At 39.4% G+C, this 21,294-nt stretch overlaps 1 protein-coding gene and 1 pseudogene across 5 annotated transcripts; one reads left to right on the top strand and one right to left on the bottom strand.

Annotated features, from left to right (window-relative positions):
• Positions 1-422: 422 nt before the first annotated feature.
• gata3 (GATA binding protein 3) lies at positions 423-20,648 on the top strand. Of its 5 annotated transcripts, XM_088346725.1 has the most exons (6): positions 423-474; positions 3,689-4,048; positions 5,297-5,878; positions 9,468-9,613; positions 12,540-12,665; positions 18,371-20,648. In XM_088346725.1, exons 2-6 carry the CDS (start codon positions 3,811-3,813, stop codon positions 18,653-18,655), a joined length of 1,377 nt encoding a protein of 458 aa, XP_088202851.1. In that variant the 5' UTR covers positions 423-474; positions 3,689-3,810; the 3' UTR covers positions 18,656-20,648. The 5 variants fall into 5 exon arrangements, with proteins under 5 accessions (XP_088202851.1, XP_088202855.1, XP_088202854.1 ...); XM_088346729.1 differs by lacking the exon at positions 423-474 and having other exon boundaries at positions 3,451-4,048; positions 18,366-18,537; XM_088346728.1 differs by lacking the exons at positions 423-474; positions 9,468-9,613 and adding an exon at positions 9,688-9,734 and having other exon boundaries at positions 3,452-4,048; positions 5,297-5,821.
• On the bottom strand, positions 7,746-7,874 carry LOC148356814 (U2 spliceosomal RNA; annotated as a pseudogene).
• Positions 20,649-21,294: the final 646 nt, after the last annotated feature.

The raw sequence follows: 21,294 nt of genomic DNA, 5'->3' as shown, positions 1-21,294 counted from the left end.
GCTGTACTTGCTCAAGACACACCACAGAAAATGGTGCCCCTACGACCCTTGATGAGGGATGCAACCGACCAACCAGAAAGAAAGAAATTTTCACTGGGTTGGTGTTAACATTTGTTTTTTAGGCTATAAATTAACACTGGTTATTTCACTATGCATTAACGCAAAAGAGACAAGAACAAAATTAAAAAAAAAAAAGATAATCACGACAAAGATATATATTGACAAAAAATTAGACATTGGAAAACAACAACAACAACAACAGTAAATAATAAACCACAATAACAACAAAACTCCCAAAAATGACGAGAAGGTAAAAACGTGGACAGGCGGAGAGCTGGGAAGCGTGTGCGTGTGCTTTCCTCCCCGCGTGCACGTGCCCGCGTGTCTCTCCCTCTCTCTCTCCCGCTCTTTGTGTTGTGTCTCGTGCGCGCGCGCCTCGTCGGGTCACTCGCGCGTCTCGTCCAAACGGAGAAGGTCAGTAAACAAATTCTCATTTCGTCTCATTTCGACTTTCGAATCCTCATCAACAACGTCATGACGTCATCACCTACTTGCGCACGTGCGCGCGTCCTTCTCATCCGTCGCCCGTCAACTTTTCCTCTCATTATGAACTCATCAAATGGTGCATGAGAAAATATAGATGGCGTCATTTTTTGGCGGTGGGACGTGGAAATAGAATAGAATAGAATTGAATAAAATAGAATAGAATACTCTTTATTGCCATATATATTGCGCGCGCAAAAGCTTGAGCTCCAAATGTGGTGAAATTCATTTTTTCCGTCCCTTTACACTTACTGACCTGCTCCCTCTGCTGCGTCCATTTTGTGTGAGAGCTGCTGCAGCATGAGAGCCCCCTGCGTCCAGTCTTTGTCCCCCGAAGACACACCTTGAAAACGAGTGCGCGCACTCACACGTGCACACACTTAATAACAAATTTTAAATATTGCATGTGGGTGTGCGCGCTCTCGTTTCTTTGCAAAAAAAGGCGAAGGAATTGTATTCTAAAAGAAAATAAATCGGACGGTAATTATGTATTTATATATACATTTATTAATGATTTGGTTTAATTTGGTTCTCCTTATAATACAATCCCACTAAAATTGCGCCTTTTGCACTATTATCTTTCACTGCACTGTAATTATAAATTGGACCAGTATCTAAGCACTATATGTTGTAAATAGTTTTGCTTATTTATTATAACGACCTTTTATCTTATTATTCTATTTAAATTCTTTATTCAGCGTTTACTCTGGAGTTCTATGTCCAATCTCGTTGCATACAATGTACCAGCACGTTAATATCAATGACAATAAAGGCAGTGCTATTCTATTCTGTTCTATTCTATTCTATCCTATTCTATTCTATTCTATTCCAAATTTCGTTTGAAAAAAAGATTAATAAAATGATATGCATTAGAAAATTACTAAATCATTTGAATAAATTGTTTTTTAAATATCTTAAAATATTTTGCTCTTTACACACAGAAGATGACATGTGTTTGTGCGCGTGTGCACGCGCGTGTGCGCTCAAATTATCTCCCACGTTTTGTGCGGCTCGTGGAATATTCCACTCTAGTTTTAAATTGTAAACCGTGCGAGTGTGCACACACGACTTTGTTTAAAACAGGCGTTGTATATGTCAACCATATAAAAAAATGCCTTCAGAATATAACGGTAAAATACATTTGATGGGTTATCTTGATATTCTTAGACGTAATTTCTTGCAAATATTGTTTTGGATCGCATGAAATCACCTGCGTGTTAATCCAGATCACCAATCCAGATAACAGCAGATAAAAAAATCTGAATATAACAGCAATTTAATGGTTCAGTCAGGTGACAGTGATGGTTCGTAATTTAGACTAGTGTCTTGATTAATGATCACTTCCTGCACGCGTTGTGACGTCACATTTATTGACACAATTACACACACATAAATAAACAAGAAAATGTTTTCCTCCCCAACACTTACGCATGCATTACATCATTTGCTCATTTTTTATTAAAAAAAGTGGCAACATTAATATGGTGTACATCACTTAATGTATTTTGTATTTTTATTTTATGGGAGTTAGGGCTAAGTAATATTCATTTTTAACCTGTTTTGAATCATTATTCATATTCAATGCAATCATATTTTATACCATGAAAATGTATAAAACAAAATGTCACTAGTTCGAATAGAATAGAATAGAATAGAATAGAATTTGTTATTACCGTACCAAGTGAAACGCATGACGAGATAAAATTAAAAAACGCCATTCTTTATGTGCAAGAACATTTACAAGAAAACGTTACCACGATTCAAGTTAAGGTTAAAGTACAAAAATAAACAATATTATTAAAAAATAAAGAAACACGTTTTCAGTTGCACTAATTTTGACACTTCGAAAATGTACACATTTAAATATTTTGAACATTTCGCCGAAATTAAACAGCGTCACAGTATTCACTTCTGCGTTTATTTTGGTGTTTGTGTCCTTATGAGGGCAGCATATATGAGAAATACCATTAAGATTTCTCTTTTTGGAAATACTTTGTGCCATAATTGTAATGTTTGTTGGATCCCTTAATTACTAGGGTCGTAGGGTCACCATTACCTGCGGTGTGCCTTGGGCAAGCACAGTCTGGTGGCTCCCATCAATCTCCAAGGCAACATATATTTCCATCCGGTTTCGAACCGGACTTTTCGCGTGTTAGGCATGCATTATAACACTTGTTCATTTGGTTTACGTGTAACTCCTTTGTATCAAATTGTGTTCGTCGTACGTTTTGTCGGATTTAATAAATGAATAAATGTATGTAGAGTTTTTTTTTTAATTAGTGACTACTGACGTCACTGTCATCATGCCACATGGATCAATGATCTCTCATTTCTCCTTGGGCATATAAAAAGACCAGCCTACCACAGCCTGTAAAAATTAAACGTTTAAAAAGAAAAATGACTCCACCGGAGTTAATTCAACCTGAAACCCACCCCCATTCCCTTCGGCGTGAGATTCGAGTGCTCGTGAGCGCGCAACCCGGCTCGAACTTGATCGCCCTTGCGCGTGCAGGCCTCAATTGCTTTTAAGAGTCATGTGAACGCGAGAGGACGCAATGGTGCAGTGTCTTGCGCGTTGGCCCCAGCACGCATGCGCAAACCCTTTCACCAGTTCTGTACTTTGCCTTTTTCTCAATTCAAACCCTTAAATCTTCATTTGAAATGGAAAAAAAGTCTCCAATTCAATTAGGGCAAGCCCAGCCCACTTATTCGAAAATATTCAACCCCCCCTCCCACCTCATGCGTAAAAGGACCCTCCTTAAGTTGCGTCGCGCCGCAGCTGTCTGCTGCACTGAGCCGCCTGGCGCCATCCGGAAAGAATGCCTTCAGTGTAAGAGATTGGGAGGCGGGGAGAGAGAAAGAGAGAGAGAGGAGAAAAGGGGGAGGTGAAAGGGAGGGAATGAGGGAGGGAGGCCCGAGTGGGTGCAACACGCTGCTTTGGGTGCGTTTTGGTCACTCAGACGCACGCTAACCTGTTGAACGCACGTCAACTTATCATTTGACCAAAACTAACATTTAGCAAACAAAAACAAACAAACTGATTTATTTCTTATGGATCTTCTTGCGCAACTTCTCCATGTTGGACTTATTGCCTCCTTCCTTGCGTGTGAGGCGCCGCGTTAACCGCCTCTGTCTCTTTACGCAGGTGGCACCTTTGTGGATTTAACCCCGTAAAAGCAACCCGGATTTTTTTTTCACCTTTCCCTCCCCACCCTGAGAGCGAACGTTTAGAAAAGGAGTCTGAGGAGGTGCGTAGGAGGAGGCGACATGGAAGTGAGCGCGGAGCAGCCCCGCTGGATGAGCCACCCGCACCCGGCCGTGCTCAACGAGCAGCATCCCGCCTCGCATCACCCGGGCCTGGGCCACTCCTACATGGACCCATCGCAGTACCAGTTGGCTGAAGATGTGGATGTACTCTTTAATATTGATGCCCAAGGCAATCACGTTTCGCCCTACTACGGCAACTCGGTGCGGGCCGTGCAGAGGTACCCGCCACCCCCGCACAGTGAGTATGAAAAAAATAACCAAAATGTAATCCTCCAATTAAGTTTCAAACATATCCGTTATTGAGTTTCCTTTGAATCAAGGGCATGGGGTTGGTCTTGGCATTGGTGGGGTCGAAAAGCATTTTTAAATTAAGTGATCACATAAAATTGTGCGGAGACAAAACAATAATTGCTCGATATTGGTGGGGACACGTCCCCTCCGTCCATGCCAAACAACGCACTTGCTTTTAATGACAGAATGTAAAAAAATCATGAATAAAATAACAAAATAAGTTAAGTAAAAAAAAATCAAATCAATCCATTATTTCACAGTTTCCCTTTTCAAATAAAATAAAAACTTAATCCCTAAAGTCGAATTAATAATATAAGTAAAAATAACTTTTTTAAGTAACATATCTACATGTCCATTATTTTTCAAAGTTTCTCTTTTCAGATAAAATCCACAAATAATCACGTCTCCAGTCTGAATGAGTAAAATTACCAAATTAAGTCAACGAAAATTAAAGTGATTGGTCCGTAAATGTATTCTAAACTGTTATCTACATCTGAACGCGTGATTGATTTATTGATTGATTGTAAGTGCCGCTTTGAGCAAGATAGGTGAAACAAAACGAAACAAAATAATGGACGATCTCTAAGTTTTATTCTTTACTTTTAATTTCCCGGACTGCAGCCAACATCTACTTACATGTCACTTTCTTGGGGAAATTGCTCACGTGAATGTGATCTATCGAAAATAAATCTAAAAATGGAGAGACAAACTGCATATTTAGGCAGTTAAATAAGAAAGTAACTAACATATATTTATCATAAATCAAGACCATAATGTGTGAAAGTGATCTTGTGACTCTGATTTAGAAAAAAATAGTTTTTTTCCACAATTGCACTATATATGATAAATAAAAATGATGAGAATTGTTTCATTTTGTGCCCGCTAAACGAGAAAGTAATCTAAATATATTTTTCATAAGTCATGTCGAAAATACCTCAACAATAGGATTCAACATTCAAGATTGTCTTAATTGTCTTAAATATAAAAGTGCCAATGGTATTCTCTCTGCAACAGTGTTGTTAAATTAGTTTTAATACTGGGATACTATCGAAATACAATGAAATATGTATATAAAAAGGAAAATAAATTGCATATATATTCTGCTTAAAAAAACGAGGACATTTGTGATCGCCTATTTCGCATTCAAAGTGCTCGGAGTGATTTTGATGTTTGCTGGTGCGTTTGTGTGTCCCAGGCAGTCAGGTGTGCCGACCGTCGCTGCTGCACGGCTCGCTGCCCTGGCTGGAGGCAGCAGGCGGAAAAGGCATCGGCGCACACCACGGTGCATCACCCTGGAACCTGAGCCCCTTCCCCAAAAACCCGCTGCACCACCACGGCTCCCCGGGCGGCCTTTCCGTCTACCCCCCAGCCTCGTCCTCTTCCTCGTCGTCTCTATCCGGGGGGCACTCCAGCCCGCATTTGTTCACCTTTCCACCCACCCCGCCTAAAGACGTGTCCCCGGACCCGGGTCTTTCCACGCCGGGCTCTGGAGGTGGAGGAGGGGGCGGCGGTCTCCCACGTCCCGAGGACAAGGAGTGCATCAAGTACCAGGTGACGCTGGCCGACAGCATGAAACTGGAGACGGCGCACGGCCGCGGGGCTACGGCGCTCGGGCCCGGGCCCCACGGTTCCTCGGCGGCAGCCCACCACCCCATCGCCACTTACCCACCCTATGTCCCAGAATACGGGCCAGGCCTCTTTCCACCAAGTAGCCTGATAGGTGGGTCCTCTTCTAGTTATGGTTCCAAAACAAGACCAAAAACAAGGTCGTGTTCAGGTAGGCCTGCCTCAGCTTCCCTCCCTTCTCACTCTTTTACTGCATCCCGCACACACCAAAAAGCGACAATTCCATTACGCATTGGGTTCTTTCTTTCTGTATCTCCTGAAAAAAACACGTCTTTGCATAAGCAGATAGGCGTTGCGTTAATTTTATTTTGGTAATGAGATTAAAATCTAGTGGATTAGTCGATGCATATCATCAGGATTATTATTAATGGGGGGATCATGTGCACTTAAAGATGTCATCCTCTTCTTAATAAGACTTTTTGTTCCAATATTTTTTTTTCATCAGGGGAAAAAATGTAAACGTTTATTCAAATTAAAGCAAACACGTGATCTTTTGAATAGGAGTCAATGAAAATATTTTTCAATGATGTCCATTATAGCAATGGTTCTCAACTGGTCTGACTTCAGGACCCAGCTTAAAAAAAGCCACGACCCTAACTAAGAAAACGTCAATTTCACTTCCTAAATTTGAATTAATGAAGTTTATTTAGGCACAGTACAAAAACTAAAACGGCATCAATCATTGTTCAACAAAGGGAAACGAAAACAACAGCTGTACAACACAATAAGACAATACTTAAACAGGTGCTAAAGGGAATAGACTGAAGGCAAAGCTTTGCTGATGAAAGTATTCTGTAGGTTAAACCAGAGGTAGTAGAGCATATTCACATTAAAAAACAACAAATAACCAGCAGATCTAAAAATATTTCAAGTAATAAAATTCTTTGTAATCCTCAATTGGTTTCATTTTTTTGAAATCCCAAAAGCATCAATCTGTGGATTTGTTTTTAAGATTTGAAATCTGCATACTCCTGCCAAGGAAACCCACTGAATATGTGTCCGCGGCCAACGTTTGGGTCCCGACCCACCCGTTGAGAAACACTGCTTTATAGCAATGTTTCGATCTGAAGCAAATAGTATTTCAAGGGAAATCATAGTAAAATTAGGAATTTTCTGATTTGATGAAAGGGACACACAGCCAAATTGTCAGTTTTAGATTAGCACAACACCCGTGAGTGTTAATTTAACACAGTGGTGGGCAAACTTTTTGTTTGGTGGGCTGCATCCGGTTCAATAAATTGTCAGAAATGCCATGCCAGGAGGTAAAATTAAACTGATTTTTTTTTTTTATCTGTTGATACAATCTGATACCTCGGCAATACATGAAGAAAAAAGACCTATCCATTTTTTTTCATATTGTAGTGGTTATTTCAAAAATGTTTTTTTTTTTTTTTGCACTTTCTTCCCATTCCAAACATTCTAATAATGCAGAGAGGCTAAAAATAAAGTGCAGAAGTGTTTTTTTCAAGGTATTTGATAACTAACTAGATCAATGGAATAAATAAGAGAAACCGCAGATATGAGTGGACCCAAATAAAAAAAAATGAATTATAAGTGCTTTAATTTCTCATTATTTGATAATTATAATTATTTTCAACATTTCCTTCGGGCGGGCCGGATTAAAAAGCCCGGGGGGGCCGTATAAGGCCCTCGGGCCGTAGTTTGGCCATCCATGATTTAACCGCTTTGAAAGTGTTTTTTTTGGTTTTAACAAATTTATTGACACTAAAAACAGAAAACAATCATGACGATCTCAACAGCAATCAAGCACATTCACAATATTATATTCCAATGTGACGTTTTTAACAGCAAACACAAAGTGTTGCCCCAAGCTTTTAACGGGGGGGGGGGGGGGGGGGTTTAGGGGTTTTAAGGGTTATTTAGCTTGTTCATAAATCATTATCCATTATCCGTTATCGGTCAGTTCATAATACGCTACAAAGCCTAGGAGCTGGGACACTTACTCTCAGCCAAAAGGCCAAGCTAAGGTCCCAGCCCTAAAGCCTTGCTGCGATCATTGCGAATGCACCGTTCCCGGAGGTACTGCAATACCGGGCCGTTGCGTGGAGTGGACAGAGCAAGCTCCTATGCCATCTCCGAGTTGCAAAAATCAAAGATCATCCATTATCCGTAAACGGTAAAGATAAGGTCCTAGCTTTAAGGTCCTAGCTTAGGTCCTAGCTCTACAACCTTGTAACACTCTACTGTTTATTGTAAAAAAGAAACTCTAAAACGGTTAGTTGAACACTAACTGGTGTTTGTCGCGTTGACCAAACAAAAGTGTCGATTCTTTCTGACGATTTTGTCGCATGTACTTTCATACATTTTCCCCCTTTTAAGATGTTCTATCTGCTCTTTTGCGCGTGCACTCTCCCCAACAGACCAATCAACACACAGCAAAATCGTCGGTCTTAGATTGGCTCTTCCAAGTCGTTACGTATTTACACCCTTGAGTGTCAATTTAACACCATTGAAAGTGCGACTTTTTTACTCTAGCCCCAAACTTCCAACACTCATTTATTGTAAAGAAAGTAAAATAAAAATGTGTTAACCCTCCTCTTGTGTTAGCTTTCAGGTAACAAACTCCTGAAATCAGCTGTAAAGTACACTAAAAACACATTACAATTTCCCACCATTTCTTGGTTTACTCTATTCGGTTTGCTTTTCCATGAAAATACTGTTTGTTTCTCCTATTTTTGATGTGGGTCTCTGGACCCTTTTCTGCCACTCATCAATTTCAATTTAAAAACATGTTAAAATGAAAATTTTGATATATTTCTCCTGTAACTGGACTACTATCGAGGGATATTGCAAGACATCTGCTAAATATTTATATAATTGAGGAAAAAGGCTGAAAAAAAATCATTTTATGTCAGCAATAGAACTACAATAAGATACACCAGGAAAAGGAGAAGAAGTCAAAACAATTACATATATTAATAATAAAAATGATATCAATTTGCAAGGTTGAACAAAAACGGACCAAGATTAATTAGTGGTTCCTCCTGAAATAAATAACAAAATCAGAGTAGAAGTCTATGTGTGCAAGAACTAGAAACCTGCTGATTTGTATCACGTGCTCCTTTACAGTTCCTCATTTTCACCCAAAATATGATTTTTTGAGCTTCTTTCACTGTGAATTGAATTTTCATTGTAGCCTGCTACATAAAGGATATGCGAATGCTGCAAATGACCAGCTTTATACTGAATTGGCCTCACATTTGTGGAAATATCCTTGTTTTTTTTGTACAGGTATACTGTAAAGGCGCGATCTCTGTCACAGCAGCCATATAGTTTACTTGAAAAGTCTTATTGAATTTACATAAACCTTATTTGAAACCATTAAAAAATATAACAATTTTAATTCTAGTATTTTAAATTATAGGGGTTTTTTGTTCTTTGTTTTGTTGAAATAGACATTCCTGACCAAGTCAAAAGGCCTTGATGCAACGTATATGATTTTTGTATGGTATTAAAATCCGGTGGCAACCGTAACACAGGAGGAGTGTTAAATCAACACCTACATGTGTTTTTTGTGTGTTGTCCAGGCACAAGTGACCATTCTTTCCCTCGATTTTGTCGCATGTATTTTTTACACTTTTTATTTAATCTGCTCCTTTGGGCGAGTGTTCACACCAACTGACCTGCGGCTTATGTGTGTGTTTGTTTGGTTGTGTGCGTGCGTGCGTGCGTGGGTGCGTGCGTCCTGCATGCGCGGGGACGTGCGTGGCCTCCTGCAGAGGGGAGGGAATGCGTGAACTGCGGCGCCACATCGACCCCGCTTTGGCGGCGGGACGGTACGGGCCACTATCTGTGTAACGCCTGCGGCCTGTACCACAAGATGAACGGCCAGAACCGGCCCCTCATCAAGCCCAAGCGGCGGCTGGTACGTGCACGCGCCTCGCTGGCCTCTCTTGATGACATGTGCGTCTCTCTCTTTCTCTGTGTTTCCCTCTCCAGGAAGAAGTAGGCCTATTAGCTGCAGGAAATTGACTCGACAAGTGCAGGTCTCTGCTTTCAGATCCTAAAAAAAGAAAAGAAAAAAAAGCTGCACTGTGTATTATTCCCGTTCTTATTTTGGAAGAAAAGCAAAAGCAAAAAAAAAGAAAAAAGAAAAAAGGAAACAAAAATACAGTGGTGTTGCCTGCTACTGTCGTGACATTGGGGGTGTCCAAACAGTAATACAACTGATAATAATAAAAATAATTCCAATAAAATCCGATTAATAAAGTAATTTCATATCACATGCAGCAAAATCTGAGCGATTTTAAAAATAAAGTAAAAAAGGCCTTACTTCCTCAGCTGTGTTGTAAAAATTGACATTTTTTTTAGGTGAAAGTGATTAAAAATATACACTTGTAAAAATAAGCAATTTGAATTAGTCACATGAAATAAAAAAAATAATTTTTCGAACAAAAACTGATTTTATGCAACTTAATTCAAGATGCCCTGAAGCCCTTTTCCTACAATAGACCCACCCACGCATTCTTTTACACTTTGTTGCAGTCAAATGAAGAAAGGTTTTCCTCTTTTTGTTTCCATCTTTTAAAAAAAAAGTTTATTAACCTTAGTAATATTAAAAAAAGAAAAAAACAGGAAAAATGTATTTCTAGGTGACTGCCAGAGGCGACTTGATAAAAGGTCTTTTTACAGAATGAAATATTTGTAATATACACTATATATTTACAACCGTATTGTGAAATTTGTAATAAAGCAGCAAGAGATCAAATGATTGACTAATAATTTAAATTACTTTTATATTTTCTGCTTGTTTTATTTGCTTCATTCATCCCGTAAAAACAGATTTTATTCATATTTCTCGTTGCTGACAATTAACTGCTCATACATATTCGACTTTGGGCTGCAGCTGGCCCCAAGCTATAGTTTGGACACCCCTGATTTTTACCTTCCTTTTAAACCCTAAAAGAATATAGCGAGGCCGTATATATTTACACCAGGAGCCTTTTTGTAGAGGCTAAAAGCAGGAAACGTGTGCAGGATGTGAGATAAGCGTCCAAGCCAGAACTGCTCATGCGCGTGTTTTGCAAGGATTCCTGCTTTAAAAATAAGCGGGCTTGTCATATTTGAATGCAAGAAATCATTAGGCCATTTTGAGTGCAAAACAGCAAAGATCATCAACGTCACGGCAGCTCGTCCTTCCCTCAACCGAAGCAACTATTGATTTTTTTGGGGGGTGACCAAGATTAGAACATCAATGTCAAACTGTTAAATCCGTCAGGGAAGCTCCGCTGCAGCCCCCCGGAGCGAACAACCCCCCCTGCACACTCTACCCCCTATGCATGCCTTTAATTAGTGCACCTCACTCACCGAAATAATCTTTTGCATCCAAATGTGAAGCCCGTTTATTTATTTTTTTTCTCTCTCCAGGAGGACATTTAATCAGATTTAATGGCTGTAGCGTGTCAGGGCTGCGCTTTTATCTCATGCTTTTAGGAAATGTTTCTTCTGTGCTTGTGCTATTTTTAGAACCCCTACCCCCACCTCACACCGCTGCCATTCTGCGCGCTTCCATCTACTCCATTCCCTCCCCTTTTTTGCTGTCTTGATTTCAAACATTTGGGGAGGGGTGCAGAGGTAAGATCGGGCAGGAAAATCCAGCCCGAACCGACCCAGGCCCGCGGGTATTAAAGCCCGATTCAGCCCAAGCCTGACCAATTAACTTGATTTGCAGGACCAAGCCTGGCCGAACGCCGACATTTTATATTTTTTTGTGAGGACTTGGGAGGAGATGTGATTCGTGATAACAAATTAAATCCTTTCATTGAGGTTGGGCGAGTTGAGGAGTGACTTCATGCTCGCCATCACAGTTTTTCATGTTTAGTTGCGATGATCAAAACCTGCATCACACTAACCTTTCTTTATCCCTTTATTTTCAACCATTTATTCATTACTGAAGAATAAACCCAATGTACAAACTCAAGTATTTGTTTAACAAACAGAAAGTACTGTATTTGCTAAAAAAAATCTCTACAAGTAATTGCTGTACTGTCAAATTACAATATAAAAAACATATTTTGCTGTTTTACTGCACAACTGTACGGATTAAGGACCAGATCGACTTTTACTTTACATGATACTATGCCACCACCATGTGGACGCTATTGAAAACGGCATTTAACTTTCGGTTCCGTCCTACAGAAACTATATATTTTTCTATTATCACACATTTTTGAAAAATCTCCAGGAAGCCACTATGGAATGCCAAAGAACCGCAAGTTTAGTGGGTGGAGAGGTCCAACTTACTCATCAGAATCCACAATATGCATGATGGAAATTCTCAAAGTAGCAAGATCGTGATTAAGCAAGGGATTTCTGTACAAACGCCAACAAAAACCACCAAAAAGATAATAATAGAAGAATTCATTTGAGAGCTTATAATTTATGAATGAGCTGACTGAGGGTGAGATCTTGATTTTAAACCAGGAGATGGTGGCAACAAATGTTCATAATCCGGACAGAACCTTTGAGAATTTAGTGCGGCACTTTAAGAGAGAGAGAGGCTGAGGGACAAAGAAAACAATGCTCTACTTATGGTCTCCAAACGCCTCAGTGCACTGTGATTTTAGTGTAGCAACATGTGAGTGTAGTGTAATTACTAGAGAAGCCCAACTCGACCCGCACGTAATGATTGATATTTTAGGCTGAATACAGGTTGGGTCGGGCTGGGACCTCGACTCGGGCTTAAGATCTTACCTCTGGTGGTGGTGGGGGAGTCATGACACTTTCACCTTTCTTCTTGTAGCACGCCTGCACGTGCACGTATATTTACGGTGGCTTATTTGTGTGCACAGTCGGCGGCGAGGCGCGCGGGCACGTCGTGCGCTAACTGCCAGACGACCACCACAACGCTGTGGAGGCGGAACGCCAACGGCGACCCCGTGTGCAACGCCTGCGGACTCTACTTCAAGTTACACAATGTAAGTTCACCTAAAGCAACGAAACACACGCACGCACAAAGTAAAAAACACTGAAAAACACCTCAAGTTTACATTAGTTTTGTAATTAAAGTCGTGTCTGTGGTTTGTACTATAAAATAAGGAGTGGGCAAACTTATGAAGTGCTTGAAAAAATTCCTGGAGACGGATCCATTTTTTTCATTTATGAGTAAATATACATGCAGATATATACATTCTATATTTATTTTTATATGTGTTTAATTTAATAAGGTTAATTTCATCAAATTGGTTATGAAACACTCAAAATTAAAGCAAAATATCAGGTCCCTGTTTTAAGCACTAAATTTAACATTTAATTTTGAAGAATAATTGGAGATGTATTTTCAAATTTGTTTTTTGTAGTATTTCTGTCATATTTCTGTAGTATTTTTGAAGTATTACTGTTGATATATTTTGGTAGTTTTTCTGCAGTAGTATTTTTGTAGTATTCCTTCAATATTGATGTCATATTTGTGTAGTATTTATTTTATTTTTTAAATATTTCTGTTGTAGTATTTTTGTCCTATTTTTTTGTATTTTTGTAGTACTGTATTACTTATGGTGTTTTTTGTATTATTTCTGTACAAGTATATTTTTAGTATTTCCGTAATATTTTAGTTGTATTTCTGTACTATTTTTGATTTTTTTTTTGTAGTATTTCTCCAGTATATTTTCAACATATTTCTGTAGTATTTTTGTAATATTACTACTCATGAATTTTTGTAGTATTACTATAATCATATTTTTGCAGTATTTTAATTAATATGTTAATTTTAATGCAGTTTTGAAGTTTTTCTGTGGTGGTATTTAAGTAGTATTTTTTTTGTAGTATTTTTGGATTAGTATTTCTGTATTCTCGCATTTTATATATATATATATATATATATATATATATATATATATGTATATATATATATATATATATATATAGTATATTGTAAATTGTATTTTACAGTATATATCGTATACATCTATATTCAATGGACAATGTTAATAATGTTTTTGTCATGTTAGTCCTCCTACTGAAACCGGATCGTTTTCCATTATCAAATATTTTTTTAAATGCATCTGGCAGCCACTGGGGAGCACAAAGAAGTCAAAGCAGCTTCAGAGCCACTCGTTTCTGACATAAACCAAAAAACAAACCTTTCTTTACAAGCTCAAGTGTTTCTTGGGCAAACAAACGCACTGTATGCTGTAACTGTAATTGTTTAATATTTATTTTTCCCTAATTCATATTCTCTTATTGATTGTTTGGCCAATCAGAATTCAGAAGACAATGCAGAATGAAAATCCCTTGAGCAATATATTTATTTATTTATATATATCATATGTAATATTTTACGTATGATATATTTCCACAATGTCACACTTAGTAGTATGAAGATAAATTATGCCCACGAGAGTCACCTTCCTATAGTCTCCTGCCTGTGCCCCCCACCACCCAACCCCATCTTTGTTATCCCTTCACGTCCCCAAGCACTAATTGTTCCTGCAGAGCTGCGGCTGATAAAGTGAATTAATGATTGTATTGGCAGCCTCTGTGAATCCGAGCACTTGTGAATATTAAAGAAGGCGCTTAATTAAAATCCCATTAATTCACCCACCCCCCCCTGTGACCACCCGACCATTCCCTCGTCATCTCTGCACATTCCCAAAGTATGATTCCCCAGGAATCACAGCCTACAAAAAGCTGTCAATTTTCATCAAACTGTTAAAGTGGTTAGAATGCTGGCCTTCCTGTCTACTGCTGATGAATCATTTTCCCATGATGCCACTGGCTACAAATAGGTCACAATCCAGAGAATTGTTTTCTTTTAATCGTGTCCACTAGCTTAATGCTAACATTTAAGGCAAAACACTAATGACAGGTCATGGAAAAACGCATGGATGGCAATTGAAGGCCTTTAAACATGTTTATGGTACATTATCAGTCCTCACACTTCTTTTTCTAAATATTTACCTGAGGGGCCTTAAATTCAATATACTGGGGGGGCCGCTGGAGTTGAGGTCTGGGCATAACAGTATTTCCACAAGAAAAGGTCCAATTAAGGAATTGCACTTTTGGCAAAGATATGAAGAAACAAAATAAAAACAAATTTGAATAATTAATAAGAAATTAAACCAACAATTAATAAAGTAAATAAAATCAGAAAATATTGTATTCACAGCATACTAAATATATGAGTGGAGAAATCAAATTTACAATCTTGGCTGGAAGGTAGCAACTCACCAGAAGTTATGTGCACTGTCCTTTAGGCTTCAGTTCGACAGCCGTGATGATAACCCCCACACCCTGGAAGTCTCTTGTTCCATATTACAATTCAAAGATGGGGTGCGTTGTTTGAAGGGTCCTTAAAAGGTTGAAAGTAAAACTTTTTTTCTATTAATTATGTGTTAAAAATGCCTAACTGAGTTAAAGGGCCTTTATCATTTTTTTCCCTACCGTGCCTACCAGCTTTTATCTTACTTTTATTAGAGCAGTTAGGGACTAGCAATACATTAGGAAGCAGGAAGGGGAGGTTAGCGGATTATTCCTCGTGCTTGAGGTTTTCTGTTAGTGCATGTTAGCATGAAAATGGTGAAAGTAGAAAATAACGTCCAGAAACGAAAAAGATGAAAAAAGAAGAGTTTATTCAATGACATCTAAGAAATGCACGTACTTGCGCGCACCACACAAGCATCTTGAAAGAGGGTGCCATGATGTGTAAGCCAAGAGATAGCGTCAGCAGGTAGAACATTTTCAAATTCCGGACAGCAAATTTAAGAAAAACATTTTGCAATTAGATTGCAAAAAATGATAAATCGAATAATTTGAAAAAAAAAGTTGCTGCTATGGGCTAAACCAGGAAGTAGCTAGCCAATTATGTTCCTAGGCCGATCTTCATCTATCTCAAAACATTTGCATGTGAATTTTGAGCCCTGCCTAACTAGTAAGAAAGAAGGTAGCAACACTAATGTTAATTTCATTTTAAGACGGGGGCCACAAACTATCGTCTGCCAGGCTGCAAGTTTAAGACCCCTCACCTGCCTGGACTTGACACGATTGAATATATGAGCAACGGCAACCAGTTCAAGGTCAGCTGGGATTGGCTCTGATTCCCTGCAGGGGATAGGAAATGAATGTACAAGTTTGGAGGAGTCCCTTTTTGGACTTACTTTGGGGAAAAAATCCTTAAATTTTTCGTCCCGAATCCAGTAATTGAAACATTTTTGTGTTATCTAAGAAGTTAACCGACCGGTCGATTGGACACCATCAAAGAGCAGAGGTACAGGCCACCTGGAGGCGTGAAGAAGTCACGCTATTCCGTGTCACGTAAAAGCCATTGAAACCACAGCAGTGAGGAAAAAGTGGGTGGGCAGGGGAAGGGAAGGTCTGGGGGGCACTGCAGCGGTAATCACAGCGGCCGCTCCGCTTTTTTTGCAGTCAGCAAAAAAATGTTTGAGACGGACCGCACCAGAGCCAGAAAGAAATCCCTGCTCCCATTTCCCCGGGAAGAAGAAATGCTCGGAAAAGATCAGGGAGCCAGTCGGCCTCATCCCGCTTCCCCCCTCGTCCCCCTGAACACTCTTCCAAGCCATAATCCTGCCCACAGCCCAAATTCCATCATCTCGCTTCTTGCCGGCTAAACTGAAGAATGGCAGCAGGAAGGAGACAGCCCAACGGTCGAGGAGGACTTGGCCTGTGATGGTGGCTGCCAGGCAGACTAACCCCCCATTGACACCCCACTGGCCCATCCCTCCCTTACCCATACATCCTACCCACCATCACTTCCTTTTTCCCTGGCACAGGCCAAAAAAAAAAAAAAGCGTTCAAAAGTTTGGGGTTGCTTAGAAACGTGCTTATTTTTGATGGAAAAGCACAGTTTATTCAATGAAAATAACAGAAAACTAATCAGAAATACACCCCATATTTTGTCAGTGTGGTAAATTTCTATATGAGCAGCACATTTTCACTTCTTTATACAATATCTACATCGGTGTATAGAGGCCCATTTTCAGCAACCAGCACTTCAGTGTTCTAATAGTACATCATGTTTGCTAATTGTGTTAGAAGGCTAACAAATGATTAGAAAATCCTTGTGCAATGATGTTAACAGAGCTGAAAACAGTTTGGCTGGTTAGAGCGGCTATAAAACTGACCTTCCTTTGAGTAAGTCAAGTATCTTGAGCATCACATTTGCAGGTGTTAACTTTCAGAATGGCCAAAAAATATATAATTTTCATGTGAAACACAGCGGTCTATATTCGTTCTGAGAAATTAAAGCTATTCCATGTGATAAATCGCCAAGAAACTGAAGGTCTCCAACAATTATGTGTAATACTCCCTTTAGTGAACAGCACAGAGTAGAAAGAAAAGTGGGAGACACAAGTGAGCAAGAGGAAAAGTACATTGGAGTCTCTAATTTGAGAAATAGACGCCTTACAGGTCCTCAACTAGCAGTTTCTTCTGCAAAATATTACTGTCAGCATCTACAGTTAAGAGGCGACACCAAGATGCGGGCTTTTAAGGCAGAGTGGCAATGAAAAAGCCATATCTGAAGTAAGAAAGGAAGTCAAAAAACAGACATTGAAAAGCTATTTTGATAAATACTTTTTCATGGAAAATACAAAATTGTCTGTGTGACCCCAAATTTTTGAATGGGAATTTACTACATATTCTTAAAAATTATTTTGAGCAATTTTTAAATTGTTCATCTCAATAAAGAAGAACTACTACCCTTGTTATTGTTCTCACAATGAAGATAATTCCTTTGTTTTTACAACTTTTTACCACAGGGATAGGCAAACCTTTTGAGTCACGGGCCGCATAGGCTTAAAAAATTTGGCTTCGGGGCAAATTACTCACAAATCAAGTCCTCAATTTATACATCCAAATTGAACATCAACATAAGTTATCTATTAAAAAACCCCCGCTGCACTTCCCTCACCGTATCATCGGAGATATTGTGAGTTCCCTGGAGTCTCCTCTAATCTTTTAGGAACACTGACACGCAAATGCAATTTGGTCCATTACCGTGGAAACCGCCAAAGACAACACAAAAAGACACAAATGTATTGCAATCTGGAACTATTCTCCTCAGTCTGGTTGCTCCGGTGCTCTGGTGTCATCTACAAATATAAGTAAGACTCACATTGTACGAGACAAAGTCCTCATTCACGCTTTCTTTTGGTGCCATAGTAAGTGTGTGCTCGTCTTTATAATTGCCATTTTGAATGGTCATATGAGCCGAGAACACGTGACGTAAACATAAGTGAGAAAAACTGAAACAGGACCACAGGACCGTTGATGTTTTGCAGTCAAAGATGTCAATGCCAAATTCCCCAGGCGTTTGGCGCCAGGTGTGCGCCGGGTTCACAGTTTAAAAAATGGACGTGAATGCGTTCAATTTTAAGGCTCTTTAGCCTGCAGCTTCAACTCCAGTGTGGCTGTTACTAGACAGATTTGAGTTTTGTTCCTAAACTTCAGCATGCGGCTTCTAATAAGTGCACTTTGTAGTCGGAAATTCAAGTTAATTTATTTTTAATTAAGTTAACATTCGCCATTACAAAGCTACAAAGAGCAAAAAAAGTAGTTTAGTCTTCTCCCTTGAGAAAAGACCCAGTTAAAATACATATTCTGTTCCTGAAGAATAGACTCAATCATACTAACCTGTCTTCTTTTGTGCTGTCCCTATGGAGAGCAGATCAACCGACCTCTGACCATGAAGAAGGAAGGCATCCAGACGCGTAACCGTAAGATGTCCAGCAAGTCCAAGAAGAGCAAAAAGTCCCTGCAGGACGGCGGCATGGATGACTTCTCCAAGAGTCTGATGGACAAGAGCAGCTCCTTCAGCCCGGCCGCCCTCTCCCGCCACATGTCCTCTTTCCCGCCATTTCCACACTCCGGCCACATGCTCAGTACCCCGACACCCATGCACCCCTCTTTTGCCCCACACCACCCGTCCAGCATGGTGACGGCCATGGGCTAGACGTCACTTTAACCCCACTTCAAAGTTGAACGGCGGCAGACACTTCCTGGTTGTCAAAAACACAGGAATTCCAAAAGGCTTCATCACTCTTGAATTTGAAATAATTGTTGGGGAAGAATTCTAATTTTGAGAACTTAGAGTCCTTGTATAGACCACAAATGTTCTACACAAGTGCAAACAGTAGGTTTTTGAACTGGTTCATCGAAATGGTCTGCTTACTATAGTATAAAAACAGCAGCATAAAGAATCATTAAAATCGGGTCACTAGTCAGTTTTGCACAAAATCCTCTATCTATCTATACATCAAAGCTGAATCGCACTAGTGGGAGGTGGCTACAATCATGCCTCTCATAAAAATATTAAACAACATTTTAAACCATTTTCCAAATGTACCCTAAGGCACCGTTTTAAAAAACCTCTAACACACAACTTTGTCATTTTGTTTGAAATAAGTTAATTTCATAAATTTTGTTCAAAATATAACAGTGAATATTGTCCTATGATTTGCAAACAAACAATTTTTTTAATAATAAAACAAAAATCAAACCAAAAAACTCAAATGGTTGTTAATGTAAAAATAAAGAGCAACAAATTATTTTCTGCATAACAACACAAAGATTGTTTTTATTAGGGATGTACAAGAAACGGGCCATGTGTCGGCATTGGATCCCTTACCGGTCTTTTTTTAAGGTATCCATTCTCACAATGGTGGCTGTTACCAGTATTGACTGGCCATTTATTAACGGGAACGTGAAATTATCATAGAAGTAATGTCAAATTGCCTATGAATAAATGATTGCTAGGTAACAATATTAGGTCATTATTTAAATATATCTATTTTTTAAATGTGATATTTTTTTTGCAAATAGAAATTAACTTACTATACCAATAGAAAATCAATAACCACCGGTTTTTGACTATTTTTGTTATTTATGACCCCAGTGTTACTTATTACTTCCGTGAAATTATCATAGTTCAAAAACAAAGCAACTGAGAGACTTGCAGTGTAGTGGAGAGAGAAAGGAGGATCCTTGTCCCAAGATTTGTTTTGTTCTTAAATAAGGTACTAGTCCCATGAGGTTTTACACAAAACTGTTATTTCAAAACTTATAAGTCCGGGTAAGAAGGCTTGACCCAAATAAAGGTATTAAAAACCTTCCCCAAGTTCTAGTCCCAACAGTAAAATTTTGTCCTGAATGAAGGTACTACTGAAAGTGAAGAAGCCTTCTGGACTACATTGAAATTGTGTCCAGCAACCAATCAGAGTCCATGTCTCGGCCAACGAACATTTTGCGCACTGCCGTGAGCCAGATGACGCTCCACAGACACCTTCAGTTGATCTTATTTTTCTATGTCCAAGGAGGAGAGTGAGCAAAACCTCTGTGACATTTGATTTCTCCTCGGATAAGGACCTCCACTTGTGTACAAAAACCCCCAACACATCTGAAGAGCTCGCAAAAACTGCTCTCGTACCTGTTTAACAGGACACTTGTACAAATTGTATCAAATACATCTAAAAATGGGGGGAAAAGGACACTTGAAGGGTACGAGGATGTGGGGACGCAGGCCACAAGTCCATGTAAAGATAACGTTAGCGCCTTTGTTTTGATTTTGGATGTGCTTTAAGTCTTGGCCTGTTGGTTTGTGTTGAAACACGTGCACATACACACACATACAAAGACACACACGCACGCACACACTTGACAAATGATGATATGCATTGTGAAAAAAAAAGTTCATGTATTTGTTATTTGTATGTAAAAAAAAATCAGAGTACCAAAAATACGAAAGAAACAAAGATGTAGAATTATTTCTTTATGTTATGCAGACTGAATGGTTGTAAAAATTGAATAATAATAATCACTAGTGTAAAATAAGGCTGCTTTTTCTTGGGTTGTTTTTGTTCGGTAAAACCTACCTTACCAGGTCGTCTCCTTCCCTCCTTCCCTTGTTTCCAAATAATAAAACTAGTTAAATCTTTGTTGACATGTTAGCGCTGTGATCCTGAGCCGTGCTTTTTTTTCGCGCGACAGGAAAAACCTCCACGGGAAGTGCGTGTGTAAACAACCGCAAATCAAACAACGAACGGTCGAGTGGGCGATTGGGTAGTGACTTGAAAAACGGACACATGCTTGTTCCTCTGACTGGTCAGAGAGTATGGAGGGGAAAAAGAGTTCTTATACTTACTTTGGAACATACCGTGGTTGGCTTTAGGTAAGGGAGGCGTACCCTAGATACCTTAGATTGGCTGACTAACAACCATTCCCACTTATTTTCACAACTACACATGCTTTAGCCTTTTATGGTGGGTATCATATTTGATTTTTGGAGCTAGGGGGTTGGGGTAAAACGAGTTCAGATAGCTTGGTATACGCCAGAATAGTCAGCCCGGTTGGTTTAAATATTAAGGCGTTATTTGTTCGGGAGCTGCGTGACCATTGAGGAGATCCGCTGTTGTTTTTAGTGGCGAGTTCAAGGGGAGGACGGGAATGGGAATTGGAATTGCATGTGTGTGTACAGAGGGATTGAAGGGAAGATTTGCCCCACGGTGGGACCCCGTGGCCTCCGTCTGACCTCCCCTGCCTGACGCTTCAACTGCGTGTGATCTGCTCAGTATTCAATGTTGTCTTTCCAGAGTT

The sequence above is a fragment of the Urocampus carinirostris genome, chromosome 11 (genome assembly GCF_059441175.1).
Source record: "Urocampus carinirostris isolate Australia breed hairy pipefish chromosome 11, RoL_Ucar_1.0, whole genome shotgun sequence".
NCBI lineage: Eukaryota > Metazoa > Chordata > Actinopteri > Syngnathiformes > Syngnathidae > Urocampus > Urocampus carinirostris.
Note: the sequence above shows the minus strand (reverse complement) of the source record. Positions and strands in the feature narration are given on the sequence as shown.

Excerpts from the sequence above, each read along its gene's own strand:
- gata3 (XM_088346725.1), top strand. The coding sequence starts at position 3,811 with ATGGAAGTGAGCGCGGAGCAGCCCCGCTGGATGAGCCACCCGCACCCG. Across the intron at positions 4,049-5,296 it reads GTACCCGCCACCCCCGCACA|GCAGTCAGGTGTGCCGACCG; the intron begins GTGAGTATGAAA and ends TGTGTGTCCCAG. Across the intron at positions 12,666-18,370 it reads TCTACTTCAAGTTACACAAT|ATCAACCGACCTCTGACCAT; the intron begins GTAAGTTCACCT and ends TATGGAGAGCAG.